At 38.4% G+C, this 26945-nt stretch overlaps 1 protein-coding gene across 7 annotated transcripts in view; it reads right to left on the minus strand.

Annotated features, from left to right (window-relative positions):
* The window catches only part of DENND4C (DENN domain containing 4C), a 105084-nt gene that overhangs the window by 48592 nt on the left and 29547 nt on the right, over positions 1-26945 (minus strand). For 6 of the 7 annotated variants that reach the window (XM_050944089.1, XM_050944086.1, XM_050944087.1 and 3 more), the window contains 9 exons: positions 20720-21041; positions 13456-13708; positions 12157-12226; positions 9887-10056; positions 8028-8269; positions 4886-4952; positions 4180-4238; positions 2537-2681; positions 889-1064 (listed from right to left, as the gene is read on the minus strand). In XM_050944089.1, the coding sequence (XP_050800046.1) occupies positions 889-1064; positions 2537-2681; positions 4180-4238; positions 4886-4952; positions 8028-8269; positions 9887-10056; positions 12157-12226; positions 13456-13708; positions 20720-21024 (1487 nt within the window). In that variant the 5' untranslated portion in view covers positions 21025-21041. Of the gene's footprint in view, positions 1-888; positions 1065-2536; positions 2682-4179; positions 4239-4885; positions 4953-8027; positions 8270-9886; positions 10057-12156; positions 12227-13455; positions 13709-20719; positions 21042-26945 lie in introns of those variants that run through there. The other variant, XM_050944092.1, reaches the window with a different exon arrangement.

Here is a 26945-nt window from a genome sequence, read left to right on the forward strand (position 1 = left end):
AAATGCAATCTAAGGGTCTGAGTTTTAATGGAAGTTTTTTTTTCCTCTGCACAATATATGCCTCATGTCATTATAACTCTCATCCAGCTAAAGGAACTAAAGCTTCCCTAATGATTTGGAAGACTGAATTCATGCTTGACAAAGGACCTGAAAAAGTGGACATCAGCATTTTAAAATACATTTCTATTTCAGCTGATAGTTTTACATTAAACTAAACATCTGTATGCTCACAGGACATATCTGGAATTGTATTTCACTCATATAGACCAAATTCAAAGATGGTATAAATGGTGGTGCAAGAGTGAGATTGCAGCAGGGAAAGCAACCAACAGGATGGTATAAGATGGAGGCCCTTCCCAAAGTTTAGTTTACACCTTCTGATCACTTGATTTTTCTGCCCTACAATTCCACCCCCCTCAAATTATGATACAGCAACCCTTCCCCACTCAGATTTACACCACCACTTGCATCACACTTCTGAATTTAGCCCAAGAGGCCGATTTGGTACATTTTGGTTTGCTATGAAACATTAGCAACAGCAGAGAGAGAAAGGCTGATGAAACATTCTTCTATACCAGGGGTTCTCAAACTGGGGGTCGGGACTCTTCAAGGGGTCGCGAGACTATTACATGGGGGGGGGTCACGAGCTGTCAGCCTTACCCCCAAACCCCACTTTGCCGCCAGCATTTATAATGGTGGTAAATGCATTAAAAAGTGTTTTTAATTGATAAGGGGAGATCGCACTCAGAGGTTTGCTATGTGAAAGGGGTCACCAGTACAAAAGTTTGAGAACCCCTGTACACATGTCTCCTTATTGGTTACTTTAGGGATTTCTGGATCCCTATATAAAAATCAGTAAAAGTTTAAAAAAAAAACCCCAAAACTTACAGGTATACCATGTTTGTGTCTAAGTCAATGCAAACAACATCCTGTGGTGGATCATACAGATCAAAGTATCGTGAATCAACTCCAACTATAAATGGAACAGGAGCACTGAGCACTGCTGCCAGAGACAAAGGACACAGGGGGATGTACGGACACTGCCATTGAAATGGAAATATCATCTGAAGGAAAAATGAAATGAAACCCATGTATTAAACAGGACAACACAGATAGCATACAATAAAAAACAAGTGAAGTTGGTGAATACAGGAAATAAACAAAAATACTAAGAGCAGTGTTAAAGTCAACAACTCAAGCCACTGTCAAGATTGCCTCACAGGTTTCTCACTGCACTTTTTAAAGGCTGCACAACAAACTGCAGCAATTCCAATAGCTTTAATGGTTATAACAGACCTAATCATAATGGACATTCACAAAATGCCACTGCTGTAAAACAGCTATTTAGGGCAATCACATATTAATTTACAGTCAAATATTAAATATATTAGCCACTCTTGAAGGCCTCAGAAAAATGCACTGAGTAAGCAGGAATTTCATGGATTTCTGCTACAGTTCCTTCACCAACTGTGCTTGCAATATCCTCACTGATACACCCATATTTAATTTGCTTTGCACTGGAAGTGAAAATGCACTTGAACAGTATATTGTTAACTTGATTTAACCTAATCTGCAAACATTCTACTAAAAAAGTTAAAAAAAATGTTGATAAGAACCCCCCCCAAAAAGGAAAAATATAGCTGCACTGAAGTGTGAACAATATGGCATTAACAAAAGATTTCAGAAACCAAAGAAGATCTGAGCTTCAAACTTTGCTATTCCCCCATCAAATAGAGATATCATGAACATCATAAGCATAGGACTCAAGAGAACTGTAAAGCTAAAGAGAGAGGTTCAGAGGAGGTTTCTTCTCAAGTTTCAGGCTGAAGTTTCTTGCAATTAATTTTGATTCAGAAAAGGGACTGTTTATTTCAACAAGAGTTGATTGAGCCATGTGAGTTTATACAAGTGTTTTTCTGTGTCATTCTAATAACTCAAAAGTGTTTTTTTTTTTAAACAGGTTCCATTAATTTAACCCACAAAAGACCAGTATTATTGGCATAAGGAAAGACATCTGGTTCAAAAGTACATCTCCAGTGTCTCCTGAGGCATTTGAATTTGGATGTATAGATCTCTAGAGAGTCTGTAAGAGTTAGCTCCCAACTCCCAGCTACCTTCCTTCTGCCCAAAGATTTCCTGTGATACCGCTCCTGAAGGACACACAGACCTTTCTCTAGGACCTCTGACCTGCTATTTGTGGTGTCTGACCTCCGAAGAAGTCAGCATTCCATTACCTTGGAAAGCATCAACCATTAAATACCCCAGAAGCAATTGTCAAGGACTGCAAAGAGTCAGCAACTTAAATAAAACAAAGAACAGTGGCATTTAAATATAAACACAGTAACACAAAGATTGCAAGCTCTTTCTGTCATAGTTTGGCTGAGACTAGGCATGAGCATTTTCAAACTAAAAGGAGGGGATCTGGGGTCAACTCCAACTGGTGATGAAAAAGAATGGAAATCATAATGAAAAATTGCACTGTGGAGTCAGCAATGACTTCATTCATTCACTACTGTACAGAACATCCTAGACTTACAGCGACTACAGCTTCAGCTACTCCAGTCAGTACAGCTGGTCTCAGAGAGTGCAGTAGGATCTTGCCCTCTAGCAATACAAAGAGTAACAAAGTAGCACAGTTTTCTGGTCCAAGATTCATCAGCAAAGTACTGAAGTTTGCTCCACTAGGAAAAGAAGAGAAGATTATTTGGATCCAAACAGTGTTCAACATACAGCTACAGATATAATAATTGCTACAGCAACAGCAATCAAAATGCTGGGCATTTACTGGGAACTATGACAGGCTGAGAGGAGTTGTTGGCTTCAATTCATGTCATTATGAATAGCTAGTCAATAACCACCACCTCACTACAGGATTTTCACTATTGCAAACAGAAACTAAATCCAAGGGAACCTCTTGAAAATAGCTTCAGTAAATTGTTCTGTGTCAATGTTTCTGAGTTTCCTGTTACGTGCATGAGCAGCCATCAGCCAAACTTGCTATGAAATAAAATAGGCATTATGAAAGGAAGGCCTGTTTAGCTAGTGAATGTTCCAGCTATGCAGATATCTGGCATCACTGTTTAGGATGGAATAATTCAATCAGTTCATCAAAAAACTATACCCATTCATTCCAGGGGTCTAACATCACAGATTCTAATTGCAGCTGGGTCAGCTCAATCCTTCATATTTCAGAGATGATACAAGTTAAATTCCATGCAGTTTAGTTTGTGGGGTTTTTTTGTTTTGTTTTGGGTAAATGATGTGTGGACATTAAAGATGCTTGACACTTCAAACAAAAGAGATGGGGTCTACCCTCCTGTGCTGGAGCAAAAGTGTCTCTTTATGCACCACGCAACTGTGCAGTTTGCTGACTGGCTGCTATTCTCCACCATTAAGGTGGATACATTCCAAAGGTGCTCAACACTTGTCATTTGCAAATAACTCTTTGGGATCCTCCAGCATAGGAGGTATATTATAAAAACAAAGTTTCCAGAGAAAATATCTGCTTTCCAGTCTGAACAAAGGTTGATTGAAGTGTAAAACTAAAAAGGAAATATGTAAATATAAATATGTATACGACAAATTTAAACTGTGTGTACAGGGCTCCAGAAAAGAGAAGGGTTCAGACTGCTTTTGCAGAGAACATGCCAGCCCCTATGACTATACAAATACATCTTTAGACTCCTTTCACTGTGCTTGCACATGTATGCACACTACTTGATTGTGGCCACCAGCACTGTACACGCTCTCATGGATTAGGAGGGGGGGGGGAGGTGAGCAAGTAGAACAACAAATAGTCTGTTACAAAAGCAGAATACGGAGATCATGATGTAAAACTCAGTTACCAAAATATCAACTATTTAAAAAATAATCGCTCTGAGCTAGGAATCTCTGCTCGAAAGAGATCCTACAGTGAGCCAGCAAGCAATCATCGGCTATTCATATATAGTTAAGTATTCAAGCCATATTACTCCCTCATATGTGTTGGGGTTTGTACACTACTTTTCCACACAAACTGTGTTATAAATATACAGTGTACATATATTTGATCTTTTATAATTATCTGAGATTTAAATCATAGTATGGTAAAATTTTTCTCTCTCTCATGCTTCATCCCCAGCCCATTTAAAAAAAAAAATCAATAAGCCGTATAGAATTTAAAAACATTGTTAATGTTACCTGAGTGGCAAGGGTGTAGAAACTGGTTGAGACAATATTAATGCATCATGGGCAGAAAGCTGAAAAAGTGAAAACATTCAATGGATTTATGTGGCAACTCAAGAAAGTACAATATTCCAATCAAAGTTTACGACAGAATATTCTGATGGCACAGCAGGCACACTAAAGACAGTATGTCACAATGCTATGCAGAGAGATTATCAGGGATAACCCTTGAAACTTCTTGACCCAGTGAACAGAAGGCCCAGAGTAATCATTGAGACAACTCACAGAAATTACAAGAAACAGGCTGTGACATAGCACTGACCATTCACCCGCTGCCTGGTGATTAACAGAGTGGCACTACAGATACTTTAAGAGAAGTGGCTCATCTAAGAGACTTCAAGGTGGGTGGGTAGGGGAAAGAAGAAATATGGTACAGTAAAAGGTGCCTACAAAATAAAGAGGTACGTAATGGAAATTTGAGGAACCAGAAGAACATTCTACTGCCAGTTTCATGATTGTAAATCTGTAAGAGCTCCCCTGGACTTTCAAGTACACTACTCCAAATTTACAGAGCTCTAAGAAAGGAGCATTTGGCCCTTTGTGTAAAGAGTAGCTCTAAGGCGGAAGACAGAAGCCCAAAGGAAGAACCCACACTTTCAGTGCCTGGCAGAAGGGCCACCCCACCTTTATAACCAGAAAAAGTAGTAGATATTTTGGTTACCTGTACAAGGATTCTTGGTCTTTGAGGTGAAGGGAAAGGTATATTGTGCATGAAATGGGATATGTGCCTGAAAAGAATATTAAAAAACAAAAACAGTTTTCAATTCAGCAAATTAAGTATAGCAGACAGCCTTTCATCAGGTTTGCTTTTACAGATTCTCTCTTTCTCCCCCGCCCCCCTTGTTTTTTAAACTCCTTTAAAGCAGTCCAGAGAAAGGTTTGCAAAGTCACATACACACCTAACTGCTGTAGGACAACAAAGAAGAGATTCCTCAAGCGTCCTACAGCAAGAGGAAACTGCATTTAACTATAATATTGTGTCACGCATCCATTATTCAGCATATGAGACAACCGGTGATAGGTACACGTTTTAAAATTCAAAGTTAAGATGCCATTTTAAAAATAAATGTGTTAAAAGAGGCCACTTACCATGCCTACAAAATGTATTCTGATTATTAATACCATATGCTCAGGTTGTGTGTGTGTTTAGAACCTATGGCAAATGTAGATTTTTTTTATTGCAGTGAATATTTTTTCCAAATAAACACTAAGCGAAGGTAAAAAAAAAAAAAGGACACTGCATACTACACCTCTACCTCGATTTAACGCGACCCGATATAACACAAATTTGGAAATAACACGGTAACGCAGCGCTCTGGGGAGGCGGGGCTGTGCACTCCGGTGAATCAAAGCGAGTTCGATATAACGTAGTTTCACCTATAATGCGGTAAGATTTTTTGGCTCCTGAGGACAACGTTATATCGAGGTAGAGGTGTACTTGCAAAACAAGAACATTTAATCTGGGGATTAAATGACATGGCATTGTCCCTCTGAACACAACCTCTTACCCCTCCCCCTCAAAAAATTATGAAAAATGGACCACTACCACCATACTCTAATGATAGTAGGGCATTTCTCATTGCCTGCTAGCTCACTTTAAACAGTGAGTTTTGTCATGCTTCACACTTATGTGCCTCAACCTTTCATAGGCGTGACTTCCAAGAGGGATAGTTTCCTGGCCAAATTCTCGGCTTCTCCATTATCAACGTTCTTAACAGTTCACTCATCCCTATGACATGCAGCCAATAAGGGGGTCAATTAGCACTAACTATGGCAGTTTAATTACTTTGACACTTGCCCACTAAGAACTGGACACAGACCATCACACTCTCAAACACTGTAGTATGGTTAATAGCTGTAAAACAGTGGTAACACTTGGTCATTAAAGACCCTGGGCTGGATTCGAACTGGCAGTCTAGAAGTCAAAAGCTCTATATTTCATTGATGAATGCAGCTTCCTCAATATTTTATTTAAATAAGTGGAACACTGGTAAAGTTACTCTCACCTCCCTCAGAGCCTAGTTTGAGAGGAATTTTGGGGTGTGGAGGGGGCAGGGGTTGTCAGTGTCATTAACTAATCTCGATGGACGTTAATCCTACATTTCATCCAAACTAACTTCATCGCTAATAGCCAGTCATACTCCATTCTCAATTAAAATTAAGTCATCTGAGATCTTTTCATTGGTTGTGGTTAGGTCAGGAGATTACTGAGCAGATTGATACAATATGATATTCTCTAATCTCAAACCACTGTAAAAACCCCATCACGGGAAAAATCCCCAGGGGACTGGGAACTATCAATTTAAGATCATCTGCACTTATTTTTGAGAAATGATTACACAACATGGAACTAAAAGCTCCAATAGCTTATAGTTTTCAAATATACAAATTCTTAAATCACTACTTTTAATATTGTAGGTGGTATTTGAATCTAGCTACATTACTAATTCAATTACCATTTTAGCAGCACACACCATACCTTAACAGATAAACTGTAGCTTATACCATGATTTCTATGTTTCAAGCATTTTTAGGCTGTAATTGTACAGCAAAGTTACTCTAACACCTGTCCTAAAAGGAGAGATGCATTAGTTATTAGCCCCATCTTAAAAAAACATAATAGCCCATCCCAAAACATAATAGCATATTATTCCATAATCACTAATCTGAATAACCAAGAACTAGTAAATTTCCAGTCTCAGTCTGGTAAATTGGTAGTTAGGAGGCACAGAGAACAGTTTCACTGATGACAGGAATCAAGTATTAGTGCTGATCTACAGGTCAGACTCATCCAAATGTAGCTTCCCATTAATAGGATTACAGTCTCCTCTGTACTCAGTAAACATACACAGTTGTCTAATATGGTCTTCACTACTTGCAATGGGTTATACAGAGATCATTTAGTTAAGATTCATAAAAATGCTCCAAAGACCTCCTTATCCGTACATAAATTGCTACAAAAATATCTCCTTTTACACATTCTTAGCGCATAAAGAAAGTAAGTATTAGCAGCTCTGGCACCTCAAGGGCACAGTGGGAGACACAAAAGATACCACCAAGCGGCATATTGACTTTTAGATGTCCTTTCCAAAAACAAAAAACAAACAAAAAAAGGGACGGGCGGAAGAGCACCAAAGTCTACACTGGATCTTCTGATGAAATGTAACCAATAAAACCAATGACATGGTCTCCCTAAAAGTGTCATTTCTTGAAGTGTGCCATTTCTGTAAGTATCAATATTCCAGCACAATGCCACTCTTATTGTGAATTAGTTTATTAGGCATATGATGGAAGCCACGAAATCTTGTTCCTTATAGAGATGGTCGTGACCACTCTACATTAATTGCTGATTTTCAAAATAGCCTAAATATGCATTTTCTTTAAATACCCTTATGGTTCCCTGTTTATACCCTCAGTGACTTCATTCCAAATCAATTCGTTTTAAAAGAACAGATTTATTTTTCTAAATTGCAGTGCTGAAAATCTAAAGTAAGGATTTAAAAATCTAGCTGTTTTTTTGCCCCTTCTGTCACTAGTAAGAGAACATGAAGATAGAGCATTAATAAATGAAGCAGGAAAATATCCAGTTCATTCTTCACAGCCATATTGGCTCTGCAGTAGTGCTAACAGTAGGAACAAATAATTTTTGTCAATTCAATATAAGCCACTTAGTACAGTCAAGAGTACAGAACAAATACACCAAGTAAGAAGGTGCCATTTACATATGGTCACCTCATTTTTTGAGCTACATCTACATTTAAGTGCCTTGAAACATTAATTTATTTGGAAGGTGCCAAACATACTTTTCAATTGGAAGAGGATGAGGCCCAGAGACAGAGAGCTTGTAGATGAACATAAGAAATTTTCGAAAGGCTTCAAAGAAAGGCCAGTGAGAGAGAAGGCAGATGCACGTGTTGGAATTGATGGATTTGGAAGTAACCACTTTTCTCTCCACAGCTGTCAGGAGACCCAGCTGCACACACTGCTTTTCTGTTAGCAGCTCCCGGGAATAAGGCTCATAAAATTGAATAGCAGCACCATACACCTGAAGGATGAATAAAAAACAAACAAGCAAATGGTTGTGCCCAACATTAAACAGAAAGTTGGGTTTGGATTTCTTTAAAGTACTCTTCATTCTTTTTGCTATTTGTTTATACAATGGGGCTCTAGTCCATAAGTACCACAATGGGGCTCTAGTCCATGGCTGGGGATCCTAGACACAACATACACACAAACGCATACAAAAGAAATATTTCGTTCTATATTAAAGCATCCTTATGAATATAGAAATATGAATTTTTAAGTTTTTTTAATATTTCTCCGGTCTCTCCCCCTGCCCCGCCCCAAAAAGTTTACATATAATAAACTAACAACATCCAGAAGGAACCTAGAGCTTCTATGCTATGAAATGGCACCTTCTACACAACTCAAACCAGTTTAGAAAACTGTTCTGTTTATGAACATTTCCATGTGGTGGTTATACGACACATAAAACTAAACTACACAGGAGCTTGAATATTAGAACCCATTTTACATAGACTTTTGACACAAGACTGACTTTTCCTGACACTCCCAACCTTGCCTGCCAAAGTTTCATGTTAATTGAGATATACTGGAAAACTGAGAATGCAAGATTAGTAACTGATAGACTAAAATATGTTCCTTATAAAGGAACAAAAGATTGATACAGGTTTCACTTGTCCTTTGGTCAACAAGGATTACTAAAGTGGAGAAATGGTTTGCAGCTTCTTGGATGACCATGGAGCAATATTAGAGCCAGGTACTGTGGTATGAGATCAACAGAAACTAAACGTAAATATTATAAATGAGGCAACTGAAGATCCTCTTTTTAGTTGAACATCTTTTCTAGAGATGGATTACAACTTATTTTCCCCACATGGAGTGAGAGTTTGGATTTCCTGATACACCCGGTCCTGCAATTTTAGTTCTATGGAACCATAACTGTATGCTTCATTCCCATAGGACTAAACACCACAAAAAAAGCCTCTTCATATTATTTCCTTCCTGCCAGCCTTCCTATGGGCTCAGCCCCTCAAGCTCAGCATAGGCACTATCACGCCAGTGTTCATTTTGGGGCTGCAAAAAGAACAGGAGTATTTGTGGCACCTTAGAGACTAACAAATTTATTTGAGCATAAGCTTTCGTGGGCTACAGCCCACTTCTTTGGATGCATAGAATGGAACATACATTGAGGAGATATATATATATATATATATATATACAGAGCATGAAAAGGTGGGAGTTGCCCTACCAACTCTAAGAGGCCAATTAAGTAAGGAAAAAAAAAACAAAACAAAAAACTTTTGAAGGGGTTGGTTTCCTACATGCTTTTTTGTGTATTTTGGACATAATATTTCAGAATTACCCCAAAGTTCTAGAAGCAAGACTAATTACTTGCAGGGGAAAGGAGATTATTTTAGCTACAGTCAGTCACAAGTGACCAGGAGGATTTGTATTTCCTCTTTCCACAATAAATCCAAAGGGCATAGATGACAGACATTCAGTAGGATAACTGAAATTCCTCAAATACTAAAGAAGCAATGTTTATTTTCTCTCAATACCAATTGAATTCTAGCTTTGGATAAGTCCTGATATCAACCATTTAAAAAAAAACAACAATGAACACACTACTCAATCATACCTTTTCTGCAGAAGAACCAGTCAGGACAAACGTTGAAAACACTGGTAGTGGGTATTTGGTTTGAGGATCCCAGCATTCAATAGTGGCTCCCATAGGAAGGCAGAAAAGAGGTACAGATTCTGACAATGGGAATGACTCATAATCATCCTCTGGATATCTGAAAATTAAACCTTTTTGGGGAAAAAGAAAGAAAGATTGACAAGTGCATTTTCAATGCTCTGCAAGCCTTGAACAAAACAACGGTCTGTTAAACTGCACAAGACTAAACAATCTAATGTGGATTTCAAATATCCATGTACGCTTAAAACTCACTTTTTGTAACAGTTCAAACAATTCCAAATTGTAAACTTTGAAACCGAGTATCTGTCTTTAAACTACATAAGAGCTGCTTAAAACTTATTCTACACTAGCAATGCCTCACTGAGCAGAATTAATGTTCCATTGAATAGAAACATGAATGCACTGACAGGCTGTCTACTTAAAAACTTTAATTAATTTATGTTAATTCTTTGGTAGGATTAAGGTACAGACGCGTGACAACTGAATACCTTTTGCACAGTATTTCTGGCTGACAGATACTCCTGAATTCCTAGAAACTTTGTGCAGAAGTACCAGCATACCAATGTCACTTATCTTGGTTATTATATAGCATCATCCACCCTAGCATCTATGATTTCCAACTCCACTCAGGAAATAAATGTTGGCAATTTATTCCATTCAATGGGCAAAGGAAGAGGCTTGTCCCTAGACTTCTGTTGTCTTTTGCTCCATAAGCCCAACTGGGAAAGTCTCTTTTTTTTAAAAAAAACCTAATGCTACTGCCACTATTTTAGTGTAATTCGCAGACAGATTTACACAAAGAAATTTCCCAGCCAGTTCTTGGTTGGGACATTCCTCAGTCCCTCTCCTTCACTTAAAACAGGTGAAGAGATTGCAGAAGAGGACAGAAGAAATGCACCTAGCTTCCATGGTATATGCAAAATGCTCTGATGGTTGTGAGGAACACACAAATAAAAACAAAAGGTTGTCTGGAATCTCCAACCATTTCTTACTCCCCACCATCCCCAAAAATACAAACAACAACAAAATAAAGAGGTTTTTGCTCACTAAAAGCAAATACAAGTGCTTGCTAAACTGAGTTAAGGATACCTGACTGCAGAGTCTGCCAAGGGAAGCCATAAAAATAAAGGAAACAAGCAGCAAAGACAGTACAGAACACAGCCAAATACTTGTAATACTGGTAGTCATTTGGTAGTGTATTACACCTGATCTCCTCAGTCTGAATTGGCTTCCAATTTCCTTCCAAGTGCAATTAAAAGTTAAGAAAAAAAAGCTAAGTATCAGGCAGCTCACAAGGCACCCAGACACGTGACAGTAATTCAATGCCTCTCCACAGCCCTGCTAAAATATAACTTATTCAGGTAGTCTGCTGGGATTCTCTTGCAGTTTCTTCACCTATGGCAATGAATAACAAGCAGCCAATGTAGTTAACCCTCCGCTCTCACTGCTCCTCCTGTTAAATTCAAGCCAGCTGAGAGGTAGCTATTCCAGGCTTCTGCCATGGTTTTTTAAACCTCATCTCAACAATCAACACTCTCAGCTATGCCCCCGTTCAAACTACCTTAGGGCCCCCCCTTCAACTTCCCAAACACCACCTCTCCCTGGCACTCTCAGTCTCCATCATCCTGGCTCCTACAAACCCCACACCTGCTACTGAAGGGTGCATAGGACTAGGCTCCTGCCTCATGGCCATCTGCTCTCAGCATGCATGTCTGTGGGGGGTAGACTACTTGTTCTCAAATGGTGAGAAACATCACACATGGAGCCGCATAAGCCTGGGCAGTTATGAAGTTGTGTTTGCTCTCTACAGCCTTTCATCATTTAATTCCCCCCTGTCTACACAGTACATCTCAGATGCTTCTGCTGGGAGTCACTAGATTTGACCAACAGGGAGCTAAAGTGAGGTTCTTCTCAGTGGTGGACCCTGAACTCTAATCTTAGCTTGTTCAACAAAGGCCAACATGATCTACCTTTAGAGCTAGGTACAAGCTTTATATGTTTACTCAGGATTTTGCCGGGGAAGTGGGATAAGCTGAGGAAAAGATTATAGGAATTCATTTTAGTTGACATTTGTCAATAGTTATATATTGGATCTCTACCCTGAGAGCAAAGTTAATAAGTTGAAAGAATAATTTAAAATAAAGTTAGGCAGGACACTTATGTACTTCTCCTAATATATTTAGGTGCTCTTATTTGCAAAAAAAACTTACCAGCTTTATATGCTATTGAGTTAGAAGCCGGCATAGACTTCTTATAACAGAGGTACACACTGGACCCCCACTGTAAGACACAAATTAAATCTCATCAAAACCCACAGAGATAGCATCTGAATGGAGCAGTACAGGTTAAGTGTTTGAACCTATTTACAATTATACTCAAAGCAGAGACATTTAAATAAAAAATGTTAGAGGAAACGTTGGTGTTCATCAGCCCAACAAGTAACAACACATCAGGAAATTCAGAGTTAATAGTGTGCCCTTTATCAAAGGTCATAAGTAAAAAGAAACACCCACTGTTCTGTGGCCAACAAACAATGGAACAGGTACAGTTGAAATAAAGTAACTGCAGGTTTCACTTCTGCATTTCCTTCCTTTTGTCATTAAAGTCAGACCCTTAGAGGGACATAATAAGCTTTTACAGAATCTGTGACCAATGGAAATATTTCCACAGTGTTTGGTTTGTGTTTTGGGGCTTGGGGTATGACAATGTATATAAGTGTTTTAAAAACAGATTTCCCTGCAGTGTTTGAAAACTAAAGGAGTGCTGCACTAGGGGCATGTAAACTATTGGCACTACAGCAGCACAGCTGCAGCACACTGTTGAGCATAGGCATTTCTGGAAAGGGTTTCTCCATCAATGTAGGTAATTCACTGCCCTGAGTGGCCATAGCTAGGTTGCGTTGACCTAGCCAGATCTACACCCAGGGTTTGGGCAGCTTAACTACAATTCTCAGGAGTTTTTCACACTGCAAGTAACATAGCTAGGTCGATCTAAATTTTAAGTGTACTCTACAGCTCAGAAACTGAAGGCAAAGCAGACTATAAACAAAAAGTAAAACTAATTTCATTGATGTACTGTCCAACAGAAAGTCCAAGCAAGAAATATAAGCAGTGAACTGGATTCTCTGACTTTTAAATAAAGAAGTGTTATCAGTAAATAGAGGTAAAGACATGGTGTTTACAGTGGTTTTTTGTACTGGCCCTTAAATACCACTAAGGAGGTTTGTTTTTCCCTTTTTCTTTTAAAGGGGAATGGTGTGTCAACATGCAAATTGAGAAAAATCACTAGTTAGTTAATGGAGATAATCCTAGCAGAAGCGTCTAAGGAAAAAATTGAAACAACAAGAACTACAAAACTAACATAACATAAGTCATACTGAGAATGAAAATATATTGACACAGTAGAATAAATGCATTAATAACAGCATTAAAAAGAGTCCAAAAGCCTTCCTGTTTTGTTCCTTTTTGTTTCAGAAAAGTCTAAAGTTTTAAAATGACATTTATTCTCACCATGCCACAATTTAAGTTCTTATCAACTTTGCAGAACGTATGGGGAGGCGTTTCTCCTTTGCTGGTAACAATAACACAGATATCTGTTACAGCCAAGGAATTCTGAGGCCGTACTGGAGGAGCCCTTCGGTAAGTAATAAAGATTCGTTGGGAAGTAGCTGAACTGTTGTTAACATTGGCACATCGACCATAGGGAGTAGCTTGGATCACCTCACAGCCTAAAATTACACGTTCCTTCCCTTCATATAGAACTCTGCAGATAAGGGAAACAAATAGAAAGATACAAACATTACATAGAGATACATCATGTTACTTGTGCAGATACATGCATGTGATCTTTCTAGGACTGCAATTAGCTTTGCACACCAATAGTAAATAACAACTGACATGTGAGAAGTGTACATTTCACAGTCATCTTAACCATAGTCTCACAATAGCAAGAGGTGTGAGGGATGTGAAAATACAAACTAGGCAACTGGCCTAAGCAGATAAACTTTTAAAAAAGGGACTTCAGTGGGAATGGCAAGTCTTCGGCAGTAGGTGTGTAACTTTCGGACACCAAGTCTGAAAGTTTGGCCCTAAGTAATTAACTAAAGGAAGAGTGGAGGCATTGCATTGTCAAAGGAAGCTTTCACAATGTTTCCTCACACTATATCTAAACATGTCTTATGCTAAGAGTTATTTCTTTTCGGAAGCACTAAAATGTTACCAAAATTCATTCCAAGCTAATTTCAATTATTTTTAAGAGACTATTAGAAAAGACAGAAATTTGCTAGCTTGGTCAGCATTTAGAGAAGTGGGCCAATTGAAGTTTGGATTCATGGTTTCTCTGACATTGTAATCTCAAACACTAGCCAATTAAAAGGATTACATTTTCTGTTTAGTATGCTGAGAACTGCTAACTTCCAGAAGCAGAAAACTCTAAATATACTCAGCATGGAGAAAAAGTTGCTTGAATATGAACACTGGCAAGAAAGGCAGAATTCAAACTGTACCAAATCATATTTCTAAAATAGTAAAACAACAACATGTAAATTTTATCTTCCCCATCCAAAAGAAAGCAACTGTTCTGCCTAATCAGACCTCCACACTACTCATATAACTGTATATACTCGTTCATTAGCCAGTTAGCTTATAAGCTGACTTCCCTCCCCAAAATGGATACATAAAAATAGCAAAAACTGTATGACCCTTTCATAAGCTGAACCTATATTTCAGGGGTTGGCAAACTTTGTCTCCTGGCCCATTAAGGTAAGCTGCTAGAGAGCCTGGACATTTTGTTTACCTGGAGAGTTCACAGGCACGGAGCCCCTCAGCTCCTAGTGGCCACAGTTTGCCGTCCCCAGCCAATGGGAGCCGCGGGAAGTGGGGCCACTTCCCTCAGCTCCCATTGGCTGGGAACAAACCATGGCCACTAGAAGCTGAGGGGCTCTGTGCTGGCTGCAGATGCTCCAAGTAAACAAAACCCTGACGGGCTGGGAGCCAAAGTTTTCTGACCCCTACTATATTTTAAAAGTTGGCATCACAAGAAACTCAAAAGTTTTGCTAGAATTATTTTAATGTAATCTAATGAAAAGCCTGTTTTTATAATAACAAATATGTATTCACCTTCAAAATTACAGTCAATATTTAAAATCGATAAATGGATATTTAAAACCAGTAACTTAGAACAACGAGACTTCAAAAAGTCATAAAATCCTTCAAAGTGTGGATCAGTCTCTGATTCACCAAACAGTTCATTAAACTCGGCTTCAGTCACAGCTGCACTTGCATTGTCATCGTAGATGTGGGCAGTGTCGTCTTCAGACTCAGATTCCTTCTCATCATCAGCCTCTGTTGTGTCATCTATCAATCAGAGGGGTAGCCGTGTTAGTCTGGATCTGTAAAAGCAGCAAAGAATCCTGTGGCACCTTATAGACTAACAGACGTTTTGGAGCATGAGCTTTCGTGGGTGAATATCCACTTCTTCAGATGCATGTGGTGGAAATTTGTGTCATCATCAAATATGGCATCAACTTCTGACCTGTTGAGTGCATTGCTGATATAGCATTTCCAAAATGATTTTATCATTTCCAAGGGAATGGACACCCACGCGTCCTTGATCTACTGGGTGATCAGATTTGTGAAGCCTGAAATCAGATTCCCACTTTTTCCAACTTCGTCATGCCTGAGCACATCTTGGTCTCTTATTCCACACTTTTTTCAGCCATTCAATAGTCCCACTTTCATCCATCCATCCATCCCTCCCTTTTCATGTGCATGTACAATGACACCACCAGGAAATTTCATAGTTTTAGGCAAGGTTTTTCTTTTACAAAAACAACAGGAGGGAGCTTTGATCCATTTTCCAAACACGATAAAATCACTGTAAAATGGTTATTTTCATGGTCAGTGGTTTTAATTAAAACAGTTTTTTCACCAACACCTTTACCGTTCTGTTAATTGGGAGAACGAATGTCAGTGTTTCATCCATATTTCCTATTTGTGACAGTTCAAATGCATATCCCTTTTGATATTTCATAATAAATCTTTGGAAAGATTTGATTTTTTTCTTCCAGATCTCTCAGCAGTTTTTGCGCTCTCTCTGTTGGCTGATGAAGACAAAGACCATGACGGTTCATGAAGCGAGTACAACCACCCGCTGATGGAACAAACACTGACGGCTTTACTGACTTGTATTTGTCGTCTTTCAACATTTGCAGAGCATGCAGATGAATTCCAGTTCTAGTGACAGTGTACTCATTTTGTCGATAGTCAACAACCCAATTATTGAGGATCTTCCGCTACCTCAAGAAATAGAGCACACCTTGGACAGTTTTTCTTGCTTCTTGGCATGTCTTTTAGTGTTTTATTTTTTCCCCATTCTCTTACTTGCTTCTAATTGATACAGAATTCACGAGCAGTGGCACAATTGTTTACTTCTGCATATTCAACAACTTAAGCTTAATGCTGCATGATAAGCAGACCGTTTTCTTTTCATTTCACCGTTCATTTTAAATACTAGTCTGAAAATAGATTATTATTATTATTATTACAATTACAGATTTTGTAGACTTTATATAGGAATGTCACCTGCTTTATCACGGTCAAATTATTATTGTTCTTTGTTTATTTCAAAACAGCCCTGTAAATTGACATGTCTAACATGATAGCATGATAACAGGCTATTTAAATTTTATTAGAGATTCCATCAATTCTGTACATTATATATTCACATTGGCTAGAGACTTATGAGGTCCTTTGGTAGAAACGCATGAAGAGATCAAATTACATAGTAGTGGACTGACACCAGTGCTATAGTACTATCATTCCTTGTATTTTTCTGATTGGCTTGTAAAGTGTAGCATTTTGTGAAAGGCATGGGTCAAACATCATGCAGATCTGTAGCACTGCTCTTTTAGTATTCACTTCAAGCCAATCTAGTCCACTAAACAAAGCCTTTGCAACTTTAAAAGGCTGCAGTATTGACATCAATAAACGGGTCAGCAAACTTTGGCTCTTGGCCCATCAGGGTAAGCCGCTGACAGGTCGGGATGTTTTGTTTACCTGGAGCATCCGCAGGCATAGGTCGCCACTTCCCGCAGCTCCCATTGGCTGAGAACAGCGAACCGCAGCCACACGGAGCTGAGGGGCTCCATGCCTGCAGACGCTGCAGGTAAACAAAATGACAATGTATTCGACATTCAATTCAATGATTCCACAGAGTTTAAAATCACCAAATTTTGGTGTAGACCTGTTTATAAACTGACCCCTGCTCTTTGATGTGTCTTTTTTTTTTACCAAAAATATTTGGCTTATGAACAAGTATATACAGTAATACTTATCACTTTCACAAAATTTTCAACAATATTCTAAAATCTTAACATGCCTCTTTTGTTTCCCTTGACTAAACATACTTAGTTATGCTGACAATTCTCTTTTTCTTGTTTCCAAGAACACTGGCACCTAGCTTCTAATCACTTATGTTCTTTTTTGGTAAGTGGAGAGAGTACCTGCAATTATAACTGTCACAAATACCCTGTGCCAATCACTTCTCTGACATACCACTATAAGTCTTAAGAACATATCATGCATTTGTGTCTGTGTATTAAAAAAAACTAGTACCTAGAGTATTACATTCGAGTAAAAAGATCAAGTCAACCGAGAGAATGCAAAAAGCAATTTTAGTCCATTAAAGGCCTGATCTTGATCCTACACCACTGAAATGGATACTAATGGACTGAGTTAGTGCCCTTTGCTATGAGATTATTTCTTTGGGTTGTATAATAATAATTTTATGTACATAAGGGCACAGATGGTGCTGAATGCAATATAAAATGGATACAGACAGCATGTTGTGTATCATATTACCTTCACTTTTGACTTACTTGAAAAGTGAAGTGTTCCTTTTTACCTGGCACTGAAAATTTTAACTGAACAAATTAAGTCCAGCAAAGTTATAAGAAACTGAAAATAGGGCCTTATAATGGGAAAAAGTATCAGACAATCTTAATTCAGACATTTTGGACAGAGGAGTGTTCAAGAGAGTATTTCTAAAATGCATCCTTCATGACAAGATGAAATAATGTATGGGGGGGGGAAATCAAACTATTCCCAGGAAAATATATAGCATTGCCACCATAATAAAATATTGGTAGTCCCATAATTTTAATATTAGCATAAAATATTACTTTCTACTTGAGTTTCAGAGAGGTTTCAATTTAAGGCCTATTTATAGTTCACAAGTGTTTAATATCACAGATTAAAATAAGTTTATTCTTGAAGCATGTTTCCAACTAGACTTCATCTTCTAAAAGGGGATATTGCATCCCTCAATCCCCAGGATAAATGTCACACATTTCCAAGTGCTACCAGAGAGATACTTAAAGATCCCAGAATTAATTATTTCAAACATTTTTAAGACAGGATGTTTAATCAGCCTCCAAAACTACCTCATCAGGCACATAAAAAACAAATTCACTAGGCTAGCAATGTGACAAAAAACCAAACCAGTTCCTGGCTTCATACACAGTAACGAAATCCAGAAGCAGACTATTAGAATAAAGGTATTTGTAACATTCAGACTACAGAATCAAAATTTGATCTTTGGGACATGCAACTGTTAACCACAGCACTTCAGGTTTAGGTCACCCTTCAATATGTGAGCAAAGCCCTCTCTCATCAGTGTGTGATAAGTTTGCTTCTATTGAGTTCAGCTTCCACACAACTCCTCCTTTCAGATTTTTTAGCAGAGGTGTGGCCCTAATCAGAGCATATAATTTACTCTTATACAACATTTAGGAGATAGACCTTTCCAAAGGATAAGAACTGTTCCCTATTTCAGTGATCTCATACTTTGGACTTGCTCCACCACCTAAATCAACGGGAGCACTTTCCGCTGACTTCAATAGGATTTAGATCAGGACTTTTACTTGGAATGTAGCCATCCATTTCTTCAGGATAAGAGTTTCCTTCTCAAGTGACTTAGAAAGTCTCTATTCACCAGATTCAGTTCGTCATAGGCATATATTTGGTCATCAAAATCTACTAGATTTAAGACACATCACAATGTATCAGTCAATACCACTTAGAGGAAAGAGTGCTGCTTTTCCACAATCAAGGAAATCTGTAAAAATAATTGATCTAAAAATACTAGGAACAATTTAAAATAATACATGGACTACTGCACTGTGTTTTACCATAGTCTAGTACAGTAGACCCAGGGCTCACTCTAGTTTCATTCCTCCTCCAACGTACATGGCAGAGGGGCACTGCTGGCACATGATGGCGTATATCACACACCACACAACACTAACCCAGGAACCTATCCTTGCAACAAAGCCCACTGCCAACTCTGTCCACATATCTATTCAAGGGACACCATCATAGGACCTAATCACATCAGTCACACCATCAGAGGCTCGTTCACCTGCACATCTACCAACGTGATATACGTCATGTGCCAGCAATGCCCGTCTGCCACATACATTGGCCAAACCAGACAGTCTCTACGCAAAAGAATAAATGGACACAAATCAGACATCAAGAATTATAACATTCAAAAACCAGTCAGAGAACACTTCAACCTCCCTGATCACTCAGTTACAGACCTAAAAGTTGCAATTCTCCAACCAAAAAACCTTCAGAAACAGACTCCAATGAGAAACTGCAGAATTGGAATTAATTTGCAAATTGGACACCATTAAATTAGGCTTGAATAAAGACTGGGAGCAGATGGTTCATTACACAAAGTAAAAACTATTTCCCCTTGCTAATTTTCCCCTACTGTTACTCACACCTTGTCAACTGTTTGAAATGGGCCATCCTGAGTATCACTACAAAAGTTTTTTTTTCTCCTGCTGATAATAGCCCACCTTAATTGATTAGTCTCAGAGTTGGTATGGCAACACCCATTTTTTCATGTTCTCTGTGTATATACACACATACACACACACACACAGACACACCTTCCTACTGTATTTTCCACTGCATGCATCCAATGAAGTGAGTTTTAGCCCATGAAAACTTATGCTACAATAAGCGTTTTAGTCTAAGGTGCCACAAAGTACTCCTCATTCTTTCTGCTGATACAGACTAATACAGCTACCACTCTACAACCTCATAGGTGATCATAGGACAGTACAGTGATGAGGCCACGTAAGTACCTAGATACTGGATAACCCTAAGGACTCTGGTTCAAGCCCTACCAATCATTCTACTCCACTAAGATATTAAAAGTGGTTACTTTCATAATTTGTGTGCACTTATTCCCACATGTTCATTAAGTCTTCTAAAATCACCATCTTCCAGTACAGCGTATAGTATAGTGTTTTCTATTTCTGGTTTCCTTATGTTTTGAGCTATACTTTCACCGCTTTCCACAATCTTCCCTCTGGATCGGTCTACAATTCCTATGTCCCAAAATAGAATCTCATGTATCCACTTTTATGTCAACTCATCACAATGTAGTCCCATTCTACGTATATCATTACTGATTTAGATATATTCCCCTTGGTCATTTTGACAAATATTATGTAAGAAGAATGTCACTTGTCTCTTGCATTGCATTTCAAAAAAGGGAACAAGTTTCTCTCACACATATGCACACACTTACTTCAGAGTTAAGTGACAGATCTGACCAGGTTATTAAAGTCAGCATTATCATTATGTAAATAAAAATACATGCTCTCTTTTTTCACAAATCCTTGCTTTAGTAACAATCAAATTCTTATTCTCTTTCTACAAAATGTCACATACGATGAACAAATAATTAAAGGACTCTCACCCAACATCAGTAAGTGGTGGTTTGTCCCGGCCTCTCTTGTAGCAAAGAAAGAGCTCTGGACTTTTAAGACTCCCATAGTTCAAGTTGGCTTGAAGGGCTGTGGGGGTGGCTTCAACACAGGTGTAACCCTCAGGCACCGTTTCACCAGCTGACTTGATGATGACAGCTAGGTCTGTAATTGGAGCCTTTGGACCAGCTGACTTTGTTTCAAAGCGGTTTACTTCTTGGTCCAGAGGGGTCGAAGTATCAGTGAGTCCTGCCACTACAAAGTAGTCGGCCACTCTTGGACCTTTGTCTTCTATCATGGTTGTCTCTGTACTTCCTGAAAAAGGGAAAAAAGTGAACAGGTTGACAACTTCCACATGATTTTTCTATGTTATCTTCTTCACAAGAGCATTTTAAAATTAAGTTTAGTAAATCAAGCATTTCAGTATATAATCCCAAAAATTACGTGAAAGATGTAGGGCAACCCCCAGGATTAAATGTCTCAAAGGTTCATACTACTCAGTGAAATACAATATTGTACATATTGGAGTTTCTAATTATGTCATCAAGAGGTGAGTTTGGGTATAAAGATCAATGAACAAATGAACTAAGAAACTTGATAGTACATGCTTGAAGAATTCCTCTGGTTAGGAACTGGAAGGACACAAACAAAGAGGGCTCAGTTGGCATTTGTCAACTTTGCCCACCCTTAAATCTTCCCAGGGTCATCAATTCATTCAGGTACCTACAATGCATCTACTCCAGTTAAAATGTATACTCTTCATTGCTAGTGCCCTTAAGGCTAATCCACGGCCATACATTAAAAAGCTATATTATTCCCTTTTACACATTCGGCTTCAGTGTCACATTGCTATGCACAAAAAAAGCAATACAAGTTATGTGCTTACTACAGTATCTTTTGCATACTTCCTTTTATTTCGGAGTTGAGAAATAACACTGCAGCCTTCACGCCTTTGCCTAGCAATCTGAACATCTGGAATTCATTTTACACAACTGTGTATCCATCGTCATATTCCATCAGCATACGTCCCCACTCAGCTGCACATTCCAGACCTGGAATAACCTACTGTCCTGCAGCATACGATGAACACATCTCTCTTCTGGAATAATGAAGTGCAATTTCATAACAATGAGAAAACTAACTGCTAGCCTGCATTTAAAAATCCTGGGTCCAGTGAATGATGACAGCGTCAGATCTTAGGAAATTCCTAGTTTTTCTCATAAACAAGGGGAGACTTTTTGTAACTAACTTACTACCCACCACCATATCATGCACTTATGGGAGCCCCACAAGCCTACCAAAGCCATACCATTGCTCCAGCAGAACTCCTAGGCCCAGTCAGCTGTACCCAAGCTTCAGCCCTAAAAGAGTGCAGAAGCTGGACTTCTGCTGCACGCATTAGAAGGTTCACCACTAGGGAGATTCCTGGATACCCAAGAGAGATTGGAGGATCCAGGTGTGTTGGGAGAAATACAGGGACAGCCACAGAAACTGAAATTCTGCACATAGGAAAAAAAAACCCTCTTCATTTTTCTCAGGGTTAATAAAGTTATGAAGTTTGTTTGCAATTTCAGTGACACTTTCAGCTCTAAGGCCATTCAAGTCCTCCTCTTCACAACCACAAGTAATACAAAGCTAACTGCGTAGGGAAGCAGACAGACACTGTTCTGTCTGTTGATGGCACCATAGGGCTTAAATCCAAGATCCTCCCAGACACCCATCTACGCACTACCTCATATACAGATACAAGGAACGCAGTTAGGCAGCCGGGGGGAGAGGGGAGAACAGAGTAGACAGTATAACAACCCCTTTAAAACACAATCATTCACACAGGACATGTCTGATGTTGCAGCACAATACAAAGCCAAAAAGATTCAGACATTTACACCAGCTTCACAGTATCTGTCATGGCACAAATGAGGCACACTTATTTGCTCATCTGCATTTTAGGATTAGCCACACTGCAGGATAAAATAGAAGTGCAATAATAATTAAGCAAGAACAGGTCAAACATCTTGGCACTCCCCAGGACACAAAAACATTCAAATTAAAAAAGTATTGTTAACATGATGTCAGACAGACAATAGAAGTCAAATACAAATTCTCACATTTATCATCCCCAAGTCTGACAGTGATTGCAGCGACACTAGACCTGTCGGTGCAAGGTGAAGCATCCATCCACCTTAATGCGACTTGCTCTCCTCCTTCAGGTCCAATCCTACTCCAAATGAAGTCAAGTTTTAAATTATTTTCCTCTTTTTTACAATTTTACAGACAATTTTCTTTGCTTTCAGAGGGTATTGTCTTCTTCTCTTTCAGGTACATTTTTGAGTTTCCCTACTTCATCTGATAGGAGGAGAGGTAGTCAGGTGGCATAAGTTGTTGATGGCAACTAGTTTCAGAATTCTGAGCAAGTAGCCTATTGAAGCAGACAAATTTGCACATTATTCAAATCCCTACACTCTGGTAACCATTCACCAGAGTACAGGGATTCTTTAAACATCCTGTATTGTTTATTATTGAAAAATATTCAGTACTATGATTATAGTAGTCATACACCCACAAACCAGAGTGCAGGGAATTGAACAAGTGTGAAACAAGCATAAGGGTGATGCTTTTGTAACTCTGTAGCAGCCCTGTGCTCTTAATGGCTGAGTCTGCACAATTTTTTTGTAATTGTTACTATCCAAGACTTCTAACACTGTATGGGCCAACTTTCTAAAAAGTCTTTAAACACAAGAGCCTCCATCCTCCAGAAGCCTGAGATAGTCCCACAAAGTCTCGCTCAAACTTGTAAGGTACCGCTTAAGTGTTCTCAAACATGTCTACACAAGACACACCCGGTTACAGAGTTCATAGCCAAGAGATCCTGGAGAAAGGCATTCCTATCTTTGTTTCCCCTATTAAATGAAAACCATGATGATAATTTATGCTGCAATTGTCAGTACAGGGTACTAGGATGTAGTTGCACAAGAGTGCAAATTTCCTCTTAGCTTTGCTCGTTTGTGTTAGGCTTTTGCAATGGTGCTGCTACACCACTGGCTGAAATCCACACAAGTGTAGACAAGGCCTAGCAGGTCACCTTTACCTATAAGAGTTCTGGAAGACTCTTGGCTGCAAATCTGTGGAAAACCTAGAATAGCTATTTATCCCTCGAGATATGGATTCAATTTGTGTAAGGTCACAAATTATATGAATTTGGTGGTTTTAATCTAATCGAGAGTACATCATAAGAGCATGTCCAAAAAGAGAACAGAAAGGTGGGGAATATGAAATGGTAGGAGGCTCAGGGCAATCAGGTGGGTGTTGTACACCAGTAATGAGATGTAGTGGCCAGTCATTGTGTGGGGCAAACCTGGTCAGCCTGCCTATCTGTCCACACACTGCACCCTCAGAAAAAGGAAAAAGGTAAGAACAAGAGAACTCAGAGGCTTGCTTGCTAGTTACAGCTACAGTATTACAGCTGAGAGTTTCTGGCAACATTACTGTGTGGAAATGCCTAGACTCATGAGAGAAAATTCAGTAGAAATAGGAAGTTAATAATGTATATCCTGACATAGATATACTCTGAAGTACCCAAACCTAGAGTTAGAGACATTCCCTGGACTGAGATAGGGTAGTAGGGAAATTGCAACAATGACCTAGCTTAAAACAGGATTTGCACCCAAGTCAGTTACATATACGGTACTTCTTTAAATAGAAGAATCTCATGATTTTTCATTTGTTAACATAGTTAGAGGGACTCCATTTTGCCCCTGAAATATGTTGATTAGCAATGTTAATTAAGTATTCTATATAAAAAGCAGGGCTGCCAAGTGATTAAAGAAACCAATCGCGATTAATAAAAATCAATCATGATTAATCGTACTGTTAATAGAACGCCATTTATTTAAATATTTTTGGATGTTTTCTACATTTTCAAATATATTGATTTCAATTACAACAGAGAATATAAGTGTACAGTGCTCGTTTTATATTTATTTTTTATTACAAATATTTGCAATGTAAAGAACAAAATATAGTATTTTTCAATTCACCTAATACAAGTACTGTAGTGCAATCTCTATCATGAAAGTTGAATTTACAAACAGAGAATTATGTACAAACAAGTTTGTTTACATTTGCAGGAGATAATGCTACCCGCTTCTTGTTTACAATGTCACCTGAAAGTGAGAACAGGCATTCTCATGGTACTGTTGTAGCCAGCGTTGCAAGATATTTACGTGTCAGATACGCTAAAGATTCATAGGTCCCTTCATGCCTCAACCACCATTCCAGAAGACATGCATCCATGCTGATGATGAGTTCTGCTCAATAACAATCCAAAGCAAGTGCAGACCGACGCATGTTCATTTTCATCATTTAAGTCAGATGCCACCAGCAGAAGGTGGATTTTCTTTTTTGGTGGTTCGGAGTTCTGTAGTTTCCACATCGGAGTATTGTTCTTTTAAGACTTTTGAAAGCAAGCTCCACACCTCATATCCCAGATTTTAGAAGGCACTTAAGATTCTTAAACCTTGGGTTAAGTGTTGTAACTATTTTTAGAAATCTCACATTTGTTACCTGCTTTGCATTTTTTCAAATCTGCAGCAAAAGTGTTCTTAAAATGACCACCACATTCCGGGTCATCATCTGAGACTGCTACAACATGAAATATATGGCAAAATGCAAGTAAAATAGAACTGGAGACATAAAATTCTCCCCCAAAGAGTTCAATCACAAATTTAATTAACACATTTTTTTTTTAAACGAGAGTCATCAGCATGGACGCATGTCCTCTGGAATGGTGGCCGAAGCATGAAGGGGAATGAGTATCTTTAGTGCATCTGGCATATAAATATCTTGACACACCGGCTACAACAATCCCACGAGAACGCCTGTTCTCACTTTCAGGTGACATTTTAAATAAGAAGTGGACAGCACTATCTCCTGTAAATGTCAACAAACTTGTTTGTCTGAGCGATTGGCTGAACAAAAAGTAGGACTGAGTAGATTTGTAGGTTCTAAAGTTTTCCCTTGTTTTCTTTGAGTGCAGTTATATAACCAAAAAAACCCAAAACCATGTGTAAGTTGCAGTCTTTGTTCTGGAAGTGCAATACAGTACTTGTATGAGGTGAATTGAAAAATATTCTCTCTTTTGTTTATCATTTTTACAATGTGAATATTTGTAATAAAAGTAATATAAAGTGAGCAGTGTACACTTTGTATTTTCTGTTGTAATTGAAATCAATATACAGTATTTGAAAAAGTAGAAAAACATCCAAAATTTAATAAATTGCAGTTGGTATTCTATTGTTTAATAGTGCAATTAAAAATGCCATTATCGCAATTAAATTTTTAAATCATGATTAACTTTTGAGTTAATCAGTTAAATAGACAGCCCTAATAAAAAGTGTACCACGGTCAAGCAGAGTAGTTTCTAGCCATCACTAGGTAAATGTAGAATTGTTATATTTGAAATAAAGGTATAATTTAAACATAAAACATTTCCCAAAAAACGATCCTCTCTATATTTGCTGTGTTAGTTTCTCTGTAACCCACAGCAACTTTTTTTTTTTTTTTTAAACGCATGTTACCACATAAGTCAGTACAAAGACAATAAACTGCTTAGATAACATTATGGCAGTAGTTTAGTATTGCTCATCAAGCTGAATCTACATACAAGCATACGGAAAAAGGAATGCTCTTCTCCCACTCTCCATCCCCTGCCCAACATGGCTAGAGTAATTTCTAGATCTTCAACACTAAAAATGAGATACTACCCTGCTATGATCTCATGGCAATAGGAAGAAATAAACACCAACATTAAACAGAACAGGACACACTTAATTCATCTGCGGTACATTAGGGAGACATCAGACACAAGATGTTGGGATAGACAGATAAATATATATTAGCATTTTTATATCTTCAGTTTAGCATTTTACAAAGATGACCACATTTTAAGTGACTACTAGATCTTTTATTTTCAGTGCTTGAGTTAACAGTGACTGACAGCCCTAATCTGACGTTAATGTCACTACAGGAGGATTCTGGTTTAACAGAATTCCAGCATAATATTTGGATGGATTCATCCACAAGATAAGTGACTGTAGGACTCAACTGAGCTTGCTGAGACTGTTTGCTGGTTATATAAACAGTCCAAAGCCATCCATGGAGACACTGAAGATAAAATCTGGTGTTTTGGGTCACAAAAACACAAGCTACCATGTGTTCCAG

This window comes from Gopherus flavomarginatus, chromosome 3, assembly GCF_025201925.1.
Source record: "Gopherus flavomarginatus isolate rGopFla2 chromosome 3, rGopFla2.mat.asm, whole genome shotgun sequence".
Lineage (NCBI taxonomy): Eukaryota > Metazoa > Chordata > Testudines > Testudinidae > Gopherus > Gopherus flavomarginatus.